The 12,306-nt window shown below is 32.7% G+C and overlaps 1 protein-coding gene across 1 annotated transcript; it reads left to right on the top strand.

Moving 5' to 3' along the window:
* The first annotated feature begins 1,185 nt into the window (after positions 1 to 1,185).
* LOC100178023 lies at positions 1,186 to 11,516 on the top strand. Its single transcript, XM_026837334.1, has 9 exons — positions 1,186 to 1,859; positions 3,427 to 3,573; positions 4,225 to 4,295; positions 5,441 to 5,571; positions 7,511 to 7,614; positions 7,974 to 8,081; positions 8,763 to 8,877; positions 9,553 to 9,634; positions 10,183 to 11,516. The coding sequence occupies exons 1-9, from the start codon at positions 1,212 to 1,214 to the stop codon at positions 10,265 to 10,267; spliced, it is 1,491 nt and encodes a 496-aa protein (XP_026693135.1). The 5' UTR covers positions 1,186 to 1,211; the 3' UTR covers positions 10,268 to 11,516.
* The last annotated feature ends 790 nt before the right edge of the window (positions 11,517 to 12,306 follow it).

Below are 12,306 nucleotides of genomic sequence, written 5' to 3'. Positions count from 1 at the left end.
AGTACTTCTGGGCGTGATAGGTAATGTAACTAAAATGGGACAGTACAGTCACGAATGGGGTATTTAAATATTTAGTAAATATTAAAAAAAGTTTACTCCTACTACTAATTGCAACATATGTAAGAAACATGCGTGACGTGGTATATTGATCAATAGTACGCTCTTAAACGACAGTATAAAATGATTTTTCATACTCCCCAGTTACATTAAAAAATATTTAGTTATCATAACTGAGGTATAAAAGTGAAGCAACGCAGTTAAAAGGTTAAGTTCTTGTTACGTTTTGTCAGAAGTAAATTTAAAAGATTTGAAAATTTGGGAGTCTTTCATTTAATTAAATTATGCAGGCTAGCTAAAAGACTATAGTTTACAACAGATTAAAGAGTCATTTATTTGCATGCCACATCCATATCGTACGTTGTATAGTTTTAAGAAAGTCGCGATTTGAAGTTTAATCTAAAATTTAAGTTTGCCATTTAGATATACAAAGTTTAACACTAACATGCCTGTGTGTAGGTATTAAATTAAGTCTCAGTAGTTAAGTACATTTTTAAAGAATAGAATACCGTTAATACAGGTTTTTATAGCTTAAAAATATATTTATTTGTTTTACGGAACTATTCTGGCAAATTAATTCCGTGTGCCAATGTCTATTAAATGAATGTAACTTACTTTATCCTCGCGTGGCCGGAAAACGACAGTCGTTATAACACGGGTTTAACACCTCGTGCCAGCTTACGAGTTACCATGTATGTTACTTTGTGGGTGATTATTTTGTTGTTGGATTTTTTGTATTTTTTTATGTATGGCTGATAATTTAGACAACCCATTAGTGACCACTGGGTTGAAGCAATTGCCTTTAAGTGTCTAGCCAAAGGACATATACGCCCACATTGGTAGCAGCGACGAGCCTTGAATCTATTACCTCTGGGTTACAGGCAGGCGCGCTAACCACTATACCACGGTGCGGGTATTATTATTAAGTAGTGTTTGATTGGTTCCAGTTAAGAATCCTCCACCTATGTTATCTGCTAACCCCTAACTACTAATCCATATAAACCCTAACCCCTAAATACCAACCTTAAACACTTCCCACTAGCCTAACCTTTAGTGTACAAGAGTTATTCTACACTTGTTCTGTCTTTTTTTGTTATTTAACCCATGTGACTTATTTTCCCCAGATTTTAGCGGATAGTCTTTGAATATCCGAAATGGCTTGCAGTCAGAATGGAGTTGACCATAATAATACCACTGGAACATTGCTTACAAATAGTCACAACAAATCTAAATGGGTCAAACTGAACGTTGGGGGCCAATACTTTGTCACAACCACTACAACTCTATGTAAATATCAGAAGTCATTTTTGTACAGACTATGCCAAGAAAACCCAGAACTTAACTCAGATAAAGACGAAACTGGTGCGTTCTTAATCGACAGGGACCCTACTTATTTTGGACCAATTCTAAATTACTTACGACATGGAAAACTTGTCATGAACAAAGACCTAGCTGAAGAAGGAGTCTTGGAAGAAGCGGAATTTTACAACTTAGCTGAACTTATTCGCCTAGTAAAGGACCGCATTCGTGAACGAGACAAGGTGAATGCGCAGCCCCATAGCAAGCATGTGTATAGAGTTATACAATGCTTGGAAGATGAGCTTACGCATACAGTGTCTGCTATGTCTGATGGCTGGAAATTTGAACAGTTAATAAGTGTGGGTTCATCATATAGCTATGGCATTGATCAGGCTGAGTTTTTATGCGTGGTTTCGAAAGAATTATCAAATAGTTGCACCGGGGTACCAACTGAACAAACAAACAAAGCGAAACTTATGCAAGAGCAAGGCTCTAGGTTTATATAAATTAACAGTTTTTAGTTTCAATTCATTGTTGGTTGATATTTCAACATAATATCTCTATGGTACTAATATGGAATAGTTGTTCTTGTCTTGGCAATACCAAGTCTGCAGAGTATGGCAGGTACACAAGCGATTTTGTTTATGAACTTTTGGTTATGCACGCAATAATTTGTTCCATGCACGCCAATTAATTAACCAATGAACCAAATCTGTTTTAAATTGGGTAGGATTTCCTCATGTGGCTTAAAAATGTACGTGCTTTACTTATTTTTATTAATAGCGAAAAATAACTGTCTTGCACGCCCAAAGATCTCGTCAGGAACTGCCATACTCTGCAGACTGGGGCAATACAATGTGTTTAATAACTGTTGCATTAGGTTTGGCTTCAAACTGTTTGATTGTTTTTCACGCCTCATATATTAACTATTATGTTACACCTACAAATTTGTTGTGAATGAAAGCGTTCTGATTGTCCACTCAGGCAATGTGTTGCCCACAATCACATAATAAGTTTGACCAATTTAAATTCTGTAATAATGTAGAGTTACAGTTTACAATTTTCATAAGGGTTGTTTTTTCTTTTTTTTTCAGTTTGGTAGTGCCCGCTTTGAGGTTAAATGTATTGGTTTAAGGACTTGTAATTTATCAAGTTACTTGCAACGGTCTCTCTCTTTTTAATGGTCACTGAATTATACTTTAGTTGTTATTAATATTTAAAACAATGAAATATGTGGATTTTCTAAGAGCATTTTTGCGTGTTTGTTTTAGCAATTACGCTTTGTTTTGTCCTGTTTTGTTACATGTTAAAACTATTTGCTTAATTTCAATTGTGTCACAACACTAATATTGTATTTTTACTTCTCCATGTAGCAATAACATATTTCCTTCTGCATTATTATTGTAAAGTAGAAGTGTCGGAATATTACACCATAGTTAAAATTGTGACTAATAATAGATATGATGATTTCAAATTTAGGTCAAAGTGTTTTTAAAATAAATATCTGTTAAATTAAAATATTAGTGATTTCTGTGTAGGGTGATTATGTGTAAACTTCAATTTTGTTTTATTTACAACTAAAAGTGATTTTATCATTTCTGTTCTGCAACAAATTTCTTTATTACATCAATATCTGATTTCTTCTAAAAATGACAAACTTATTGTTCTGTTGAATTACTCAATTACTGTCACAAGATTTTAACAATGTTTCGCAAATCTTGGCTGTTTTCAGTGGCGCCGATTTTATAAAATTTCAGGGGTTGCGATAATACAAAAAATGTGATAACTGTAAAAGTAGATTGTATTTTTTAAGAAAATTTAATGATAAAATGCATTTATACTTGGAAAATCCAGGGATTACTGCAACCCATGCAAAACTCTTAAAATAGTTTGCATATCCTGTACCGTATAAATCGGCGCCACTGGTTTTACAAATGCATTGCAACTAACAAGTTGCCTTAACTATTATCAAATTAACCTTAAACGTTTTTTACCAGAGCAAAATAAATTCTGTAGGGTCCAAAAACATACAAGAAAACACATGCGTTTATAAAACTCTCAATTTGACTGATAGTTCTCGCTCTGGTTGGCTTAGTTGGAAGAAGTTTTGAATACCAAGCAACAGCAATGGAGAGAGTCAAAATATTATCATCAGCAAACTCACTTGCTATACATTCAGGGAATGTGTTGTACAACTTAGTTATGTCTATGGATGAGGTATGTATTACCTACAACCATATCTAATCTTGAAACAAATTGTATGCAGTATGTACCTTTGTACCTTTATCTTTATAAATTTGATTATAGCTTTGAAAAAACTATAAAATTATAAAACCAAAAGTATAAATTTCATATAAATTGCCAAAATTCTAAGTTATCCACTGCAATCTTAAATAAAACATTTCTGGGAAATAAAAACTTATATTTATTGGTGGGGTATCTATATGTATCAATAGAAGTATAAATTAAAGCATAAGTGATGCTTTTGCACATTGTAAATAAGTTTACAAACTAATAAAATTTACTAAACTTGGGGCAAGAATTTAAATAAATTGTATGTAGCATGCACAACTTTTATCTAATCTTAATTTAAGCTAAGACCTGTACAGTGGCGTAGAAAAAGCGGGCATTTGGAAAAGAAACAATACCTATGACCAAGTAAAACCGGTGGCTTTCAGTATCACTGACTCACAGACTTTTACTTTTAAATTATTTTGCTACTACTGCGAAATAAGGCCATAAACTTTAATTGAAAAATTAATTTTATTTATAGACAAATGCCACCTTTAATTTGACCTCTTCAAAAATGAGTCATTGCTTTCTGTTGCGCCTACCCACCCATTATTATTATAAATAACTATTCTCCAGATTTGTGCATCTCTGTGTGGGAATGTGAAGGCGTGGCTAATTGAAAATGTCAATCAACCAATCTGTCAAAGGTTAAAAAAAGAGTTTTATTTTTAACAATATCACCCCAGATTTTACCCTGCTGTTAGGTGTCTATACAAACAAGCAGAGACAAAGTATATTGCATTCACCACATTATTCAATGAGGTTCCCTATGTTTGCCAACTATGAGTGTAACTGTATTTTAACAATATCACCCCAGATTTTACCCTGCTGTTAGGTGTATATACAAACAAGCAGAGCCAAAGTATATTGCATTCACCACATTAATCAATGAGGTTCCTTATGTTTGACAACTATGAGTGTAACTGTATTTTAACAATATCACCCCAGATTTTACCCTGCTGTTAGGTGTATATACAAACAAGCAGAGCCAAAGTATATTGCATTCACCACATTATTCAATGAGGTTCCCCATATTTGACAACTATGAGTGTAACTGTATTTTAACAATATCACCCCAGATTTTACCCTGCTGTTAGGTGTCTATACAAACAAGCAGAGCCAAAGTATATTGCATTCACCACATTAATCAATGAGGTTCCCTATGTTTGTACCAAACTATGGGTGTAACTGCATTTTTTTTTGTACCAACTATGGGTGTAACTGCATTTTAACAATGTCACCATAGATTTTGTTAAAATATTCAAAACAAAACGCCAATAGGCAACTTACTATATTTTGCTATTGTTAATCTAGTGTGTATGGTGTTACATGTGTTTGTGGTTATACTACAACATCACACATTACCCAATACCACCAACCCTCCCTAATAGATTGTGGTTTATTACATAATGTTCCACACTGTTTTATAGTGTAAGTCTAGCATTGTAATGTGTTATGTTACCGGTTGAATGAAACCGCATTGATTAGTAAACACGGTTATGCCCTACAGCGCAATTGTAACAGATTTTTGTTTATAAAATATTGAAGACATAGCTGTTATATGAATAGGTGGTAATTACATCTGTAGAACTGTATTTAAAACAAGGGGTATCCAATTATTAAATATACCATTCATAGTAATTATGACGTAAAAACTTTTGGAAATTACTAATTAAAAAGTTATATCGGCTATAATATACTTTATCTACATAAATATTCTTCAAAAAAAATTATTTCAGAGTAAAATTGATCTTTTTAATTTTTTTGCTGACAAATAATTTTTATTACTCAGCAAAAAATCCTCTTTATTCATTGATGGCGGGTCTACTTATGAAATGGAAAATCGCGACGATATTAAAATCACATTGAAGGTTTTCCTCCAGGCATTTGACTCCCCAACTCTACAAGAGGCACTTGATACAGGTACTTAAACACTCTGCTATTTTTAGCCCACGAAAGTAGCTGACTGATGCTGTATCTGTTTAGTGTATTAGCGGTAACCATCTGTTTCAGTAGGTATAGACTAGTAGAGCACAAGTGTGTTCAAATTGTGGGCCATACACAACATGAAAAACATCAGGTTTAAAATATTTTTTAGAAGTTGGCCATGCATACAGACAAAAACATCGAATTTAAAATATTTTTTTAAAAGAGAGGATCAAAAAACATAGTCAAATTCACTTTAAAAGTGCTTTAATACTTTAATACATGCTGCACATTGTTCTGTGTTTCGGGTGTTCGTGTATGAATATAGTCAGGAAACAAAGTTATTGCTGTGACATATTCCGATTCCATTTAGCATTGTTATCATGTCTATTTATAGAAATAACTACGGTGTTAGTTTTCATGGCTATTGTTCTCCCCATGCTACAGTTCCCATGTTAACTCATGACAGTGTTGTTTTGACTCTGTACGTCTGATTTCCTACAGCCGTCATACCTGGGGACATGGGGTTTAGCCCAGGGTTTGACTATTACTCTAATAGCCAAATAATTCAAGGTTTACCGATTCTTGTCGTTATGTGAAGTTAACTGTCAAAATTTTGTGTCGGTTAAAATTAATTTAATAGTATAGTAATTCAAATGTCTGTTTCACTGTTTTTTGCATAGATTCATTGTCTAATTAATGATAAACACAGTAGAATCAACTTTTTTTACGATTAGAACACTATGCAGGCCTGTCTTGTGGCGTGTGTTTAACGTCAATGTATTTAAAAGAGAAGTAGTGTTTAAACTGAGTGCTGCTTCCAGTACTCAACCTAAATTCATTATTTAGCAATGTCCTACGTTACATTATGAGGTAAATAGTGGTGGTTGTTCAATTATTGATGTCATAATACACCCCTGTCTTCTACCCACTTTTCCATTTCACTGTTGAAATTGCATTAGACCAAATGTGATTACTTCTTCCAAGTACCAAGCTACCTGTTTTTGCTCTATAGTTTTACATACTTCTAAATCTGATATTTATATAATAGTAGGGTGGAGGGAGATGGGACACCTTTTTATTCTTTTTTTCTTGTCGCATTTAGTAGTAAACAAAGAACATTCAAAGAATTATTAACCCGTATCCTCGCGACTCCCATAGACCGTTGTTAATTGTTTAAAACACGATCAGGATATTTGAATATTACAAAGTGTCTCATCTTCCCCCACCCTACTGTCTATGTATAAATATAATATATTCAAAAGTTATAATTTATCTAAACAATGCTGTGTTTTTTGCTAAAAAAACAAATAAATTTGATACAAATTTCTTGTATATAATGCCATGTTTTGTTTGTACAATTTATTCATGTTCTACATAAGTCATAAAAGCATATTTCATGCTGACACGTTACTGTTTGCTTGTATTGTGTTGTTTAAACATGCTCTGTATATAAGTCACACCTGTGACGGGACAGGCAGTGATAAATATTGCAGAGGTTGTAACTGTTGGTTGTAATAATAACCGTAACTGTAAATATTCATATTACAATGACAGTTGCTGAGAAAAATTACATGTTAAAAGAACTTGGTACAGTTTATCAAAACAAGAATAACTGTTTCTTACTTGGAGATGTTTTAACATATTTGATCTTGTTTACTGCAATCGGAAATAAAAACAGATTCATGTTATGTATGTAACCATATCTTTCAAACATTAGTTAAAAGAGCTGTTCTTAGTGGGAAGTTAAAATTTTTATTACATATATATGTATATAATAGATGTAACATAAATTTAACACCAAAAATGGAGCTTTTAATTGTCCTTTAATAGTCTATTTTGAATACCGCAAGTTCGCAACCAATATATATATAGGATATTTAAAACTCATTTTATCTTAGTGTTACGTTAACTTACACTCTCTAGTTCCCTCTAGCGTTGGGAGTACTGAAGACATCTCGTATTGATTCCGTCCTTCTTTCGTTTCCACCAAATAATTCCGACTCAAATTTCCAACAATTTAAGTTCTCAACAATAGAGGTAACTTATGTGGGTATTTATACATTGTGTTTCTTGGTTAGTAATGGGACAACTCTGGTTTAAATATTTGGGTGTTGGGGTAATAGGCCAACTCTGGCCTAGATCATTGGGTGTCAGGGTAATAGGGCAACTCTGGCCTAAATCTGAACCATTTTTGGTCAAATAGAGTAGGCTATACTACATTGAAACTCCGATGGCCTGAGACAAAATGATTTCTGATCAGGAAAAGGCATCAATCCCAATCCCCCTATACATTGTGATCACTCATTCCAATACAATATAATAATAAAGGTTTATGGATACCCAGATATTTTTGCAGTTGGATATTACTAAATAGCGTTTATTTTTTTCTTTTCAAGGCAGTTTGGAAGAAGTTAGAATCTTACGTTGAGAACCATGCAGTGAATAAAATAGGGGTTTGTGATTTTGATGGGACAAGTTTACAAGATCTGTTTACACATGCAAAGGTAAAATGCAGCTGTTAACACACCAATAAGAATAGAATGTATCATTACTTTTTACATCATATAAAAACACTTTTTTTGTGGTTATTTTTTACATTTTTACATTACTTTTATTTATATTAGGCATTAGCCTATATAATAACACCCCTTATTTTTTATGGCCAATTTTATACAATGCACTCTCACTTTTTTATAACCAATTATACTCTTAAAATTACTCTTAAAATAGCCTGTGAAAACAAATGCTGGTAAAAGTTTCCATTGTATGCAACTTTCAGCTTACCTAACAACGATATAAGCTTACATGCTAACCGCACACATTGAATATGAGTTTTTGTTAAGTTTACATGTATTTACACATGCAAGCAATGAACATATAACATCATATTAAAGTTGCCAGTATTATTTTGACCAAAATTAGGGCACCAATAGTCAATATTTAAAACAAACTTGACAAAAGTGTTTTATATTCTGCTTGGCAGCAGAATTTGATATGTAATATATGTAATATCCAAATGCTTCTCACCAAACCCACATATAATACCCAGTCTGATACACTTATATTCAATACTCACTAAACCAATACAATCTCTGACTCTCCCTACCTATGAACAGAAAACCTGATGCTCCCATGCCCAAAATCAAACCTTAAGAAACCTAATATCCACTTATTTGTATTACCAGATCAAACCGACCACAAACCAGATTAATCTGGTTCAGTGTTGCACACCACCTGATGATCTGGCTGCGTTTGCTGCTGAGAATGAAGTCATGTTGCTTACACATAGGGACCCTACTGGTAACATTGATGTTATTTGATATTTGATACTGGTTTAGAATGTACAGTTCCTGACAATTACATACATAATGCTTGCTTTGGAATATTCTTCCATGTGTATAAATATAAAGGTGTTTTTATGGGCAACCCAATTGTATAAAAGCATTGTCAAACTTGTATCACTAATGTTATAACTGGTTTAGAATGTACAGTATCTGATTTATAATTACATACATAATGCTTTCTATTGAATATTCTCTTATGTATACCTGTGTTTTTATGGCAGGAGTGGTTAGGTGCTTGCATTGTAACCAAAGGACATTGTGTTTGACGCTTGATACTGATATGTGTATCAGTGTATGTGTACTTAGACTAGACGCTTAACTAATGTACATTTCTCCAACCCAGTGGTCACCAATGTTTTGCAGCACCTTGAATGTCTGTACAGTGAGCCAACCTTGAAATCTTAGGCCCATGGCACGCCTAGGACCTTACCCATGTATAATAGAATGTGAATATACAATGTTGGGAAAATGTGCCAACTCTGGTCTAAATCTCAGGCCCTATGACATGCCATGCTGTAGGACCTCACCCATATACAATTCTATCATGAGCCTCTAGGAGAGTTGTATATGGCTTGTGCATTGCCCATTAGTCAGCCATACCTTTAGTAAACTTGTTATTTTACTTCCATAGTAATCCTACCTCCCAAAACTGTCCAATGCATATTATCAGATACAGGGGTGACAGGAGATTGGAGACCTAGCTATCTATTAAGGTTTGGTTCAAATAAATTGCTTGTGCTTTATGTAATAATATAGAAACTCATATTTTTATTGTTAAGTTATACAATTTAATCTATTAAGGTTTGGTTTAAATAAAATGTCTATACTTTATGGAATCATATAAATTAGGTGTACAGATTTTAGCAACTGTTTCACTTAGTTGTATACTTTATGCACCTGTTGCTGTAGTATAGTGTTTAGAATGCTTGTAACCATCGGATACTAGGTTCGATGCTTGATTCTGCTACTGCTGGATTTGTTTAATGAACATTCTCTGTTTGGAAATATCAAGTATTTCTTTCCAGACACTAAGCCACCTATAACAATAAACCATGTTATTTATTAATTTTAATATATGCCACCACCCACCACTTATATACAAGAGCATATTTACAAGTGTTTCACTATCAAAAAGTACTTTATTTTTCTTTTCATACACTTAAGCACATATCACAACAGACCATAACAGACCATATTATTTAACAAGTTAATAAAATGCTGCATATGTATCTTCTTCAACATTTGCTTTATTTCTTTCCAGATATACTTGTGTTGTTAAACTGAGAGAGATCGTGAAATGCAGAGGTTACCTTGTCAAACTATCCAACCGTCAAGCCTCAACCTGATTATTTAATTTATGTTACTTCTCCTACCAGGCATAACAGAAATAACCCAACAGACTTAACATCGGAAATACACTCCTATTTTTCCCGATGAAATGTTGGAAATATACTACGTTTTTCTTGCTAGATAAGGTGTTGAAATACTATTTACATATTTAATTTGTTTTTTTTATACGGATACTGGTGTTTATGTAATTTTTGGGTGCATAGGGTTTAATGTGCAACTATACACATATATTTTAGCAATTTCGCGTATTTGGAATTGTTATTAAGTGATTTAAAAAAGCTATTGCTGCTAATTTTAGTTAAAAATGCCATGTCTTTTTGAATGAATGTTAATTGTTTGTGCTCGTGTGGCTAGAAAACATCACGGATGTTCTGTTTTATACACCTTATGCCTGTTTACGAGTTACCACGTATGTTACTTTTGTGTAGTTAGAAATACTATATCATTTTAAATGAATGTTAATTGTTTGTGCTCGCATGACCGTAAAACGACAGCGATCAGGATGTTCTGTTTCATACACCATATGCCAGTTTACAAGTTACCACCTATGTTACTTTTGTGGGTGATCTAATGTCATCAGTTCTTTGTGGAAAATCTCACGTGTGTAGCAAGAAATGCCCAAGCTCTGGAACCTAAATTATATCATGGAAGTAATTGGTTAACTTAAGAAATTTGCCAGAAACTTGGTCACTTTATTAAGTTACCGAGTTACATATTGAACAAATAGCATTTTTTTTTTACTTTTTTTGTAGCAAAACAAAATATCTTAAAATTTATCTTGCATTTGTATAGGCACCCCTTAAGTTTTATTTAAGTTTGTGTAGTGTTAAAACCTATTACTGAATAACATGCCTTCCAATAGATTAAATGTGCAATCACATCTAATTCTGCCATATTTGTCCACTTTTTAGCATGGTAGCCAAGTTACAGTTATTGCTTCCATAAAATTTTTGCTTACTTTTTAAATTATACAGACGGTGTAATTTGCTGTGCATTTTCATTAATTATTTTATAAACTAGCGTACTATTTCCATTTTTGCACTGTTTTCATCTGCAAACTATATATCAATGTGTCAATATCCAGTCATTGATTGTTTGATCATGCAATAGTACATTATCATTGTGTTAAATGTAAATTGTGTTTTAAAACGCAGGTTACAGTTTAGTTGGTGATAAACATTGCATTTATTCGAATGTAATTCTGCTAACAAATATATTCAAAAAAATATTTGCTATTGTGATAATCAAAATATATTCCGAAAAGGTAGATTGGTTTTTGGGTTATGCGATTTAGTAAATTTAGATTGTGTGATTTGAATTAAACCAGTCAAAATATCTGTTTTTCACATTTGACCATTATTTTTTCACACGTTTTTGGACAATTTGTAAAAAAAGATCCATAAACTTTGGTCGGATTAATTTATTATTGGTTGCCTTCGTCGATTAATTTTGTTTACCAATAGTTGTCCCAGTTAGACAAACACGAGAGAGTAAACAATTATTGCGATTTGTTTACAACACGTCGACTTCTATGATATTTCGAAGTAGTAACTAACAGTGTTTACCAATATAATAATTTAAAAATAAACAACACAACAATAAAATGATTTTGCACTAACGAAATGAAATGGTCAACACTGTAGGTTATATTTTTGTCAAAATGAAAGTACTTGCTACTTGTGGTTAACGTCACGTATTTGGAGAATGTGTTTTGAAAGAATGAAAGATACGTTTACTGTTTTGTTTTTTAAATTTTCAAGCCATTTTTTTTTAATATTCGGTCGATTTTCATCATTACAATCTTACAGTTATTGTATTTATACCAACAGAAAGTTTTTGAGGCTGTTCATAGTAAATATAGTGTATGATAAATCTAAATGTAGGCCTAAATAAATATGCATACCATGTAAATAACGCTATAAATGTTACACACTATGTGTGTATAGGTTTTGTCTTAAAAATACTAATTCTCAGCAAAGTAATAAATGTGAAATTAACCAAAACTACGATAGTATAATACCAGTAAATACCAGAC

Source organism: Ciona intestinalis, chromosome 13, assembly GCF_000224145.3.
Source record: "Ciona intestinalis chromosome 13, KH, whole genome shotgun sequence".
In the NCBI taxonomy this organism is placed as follows: Eukaryota; Metazoa; Chordata; class Ascidiacea; order Phlebobranchia; family Cionidae; genus Ciona; species Ciona intestinalis.
This window is presented reverse-complemented; position numbering and strand designations above follow the sequence as displayed.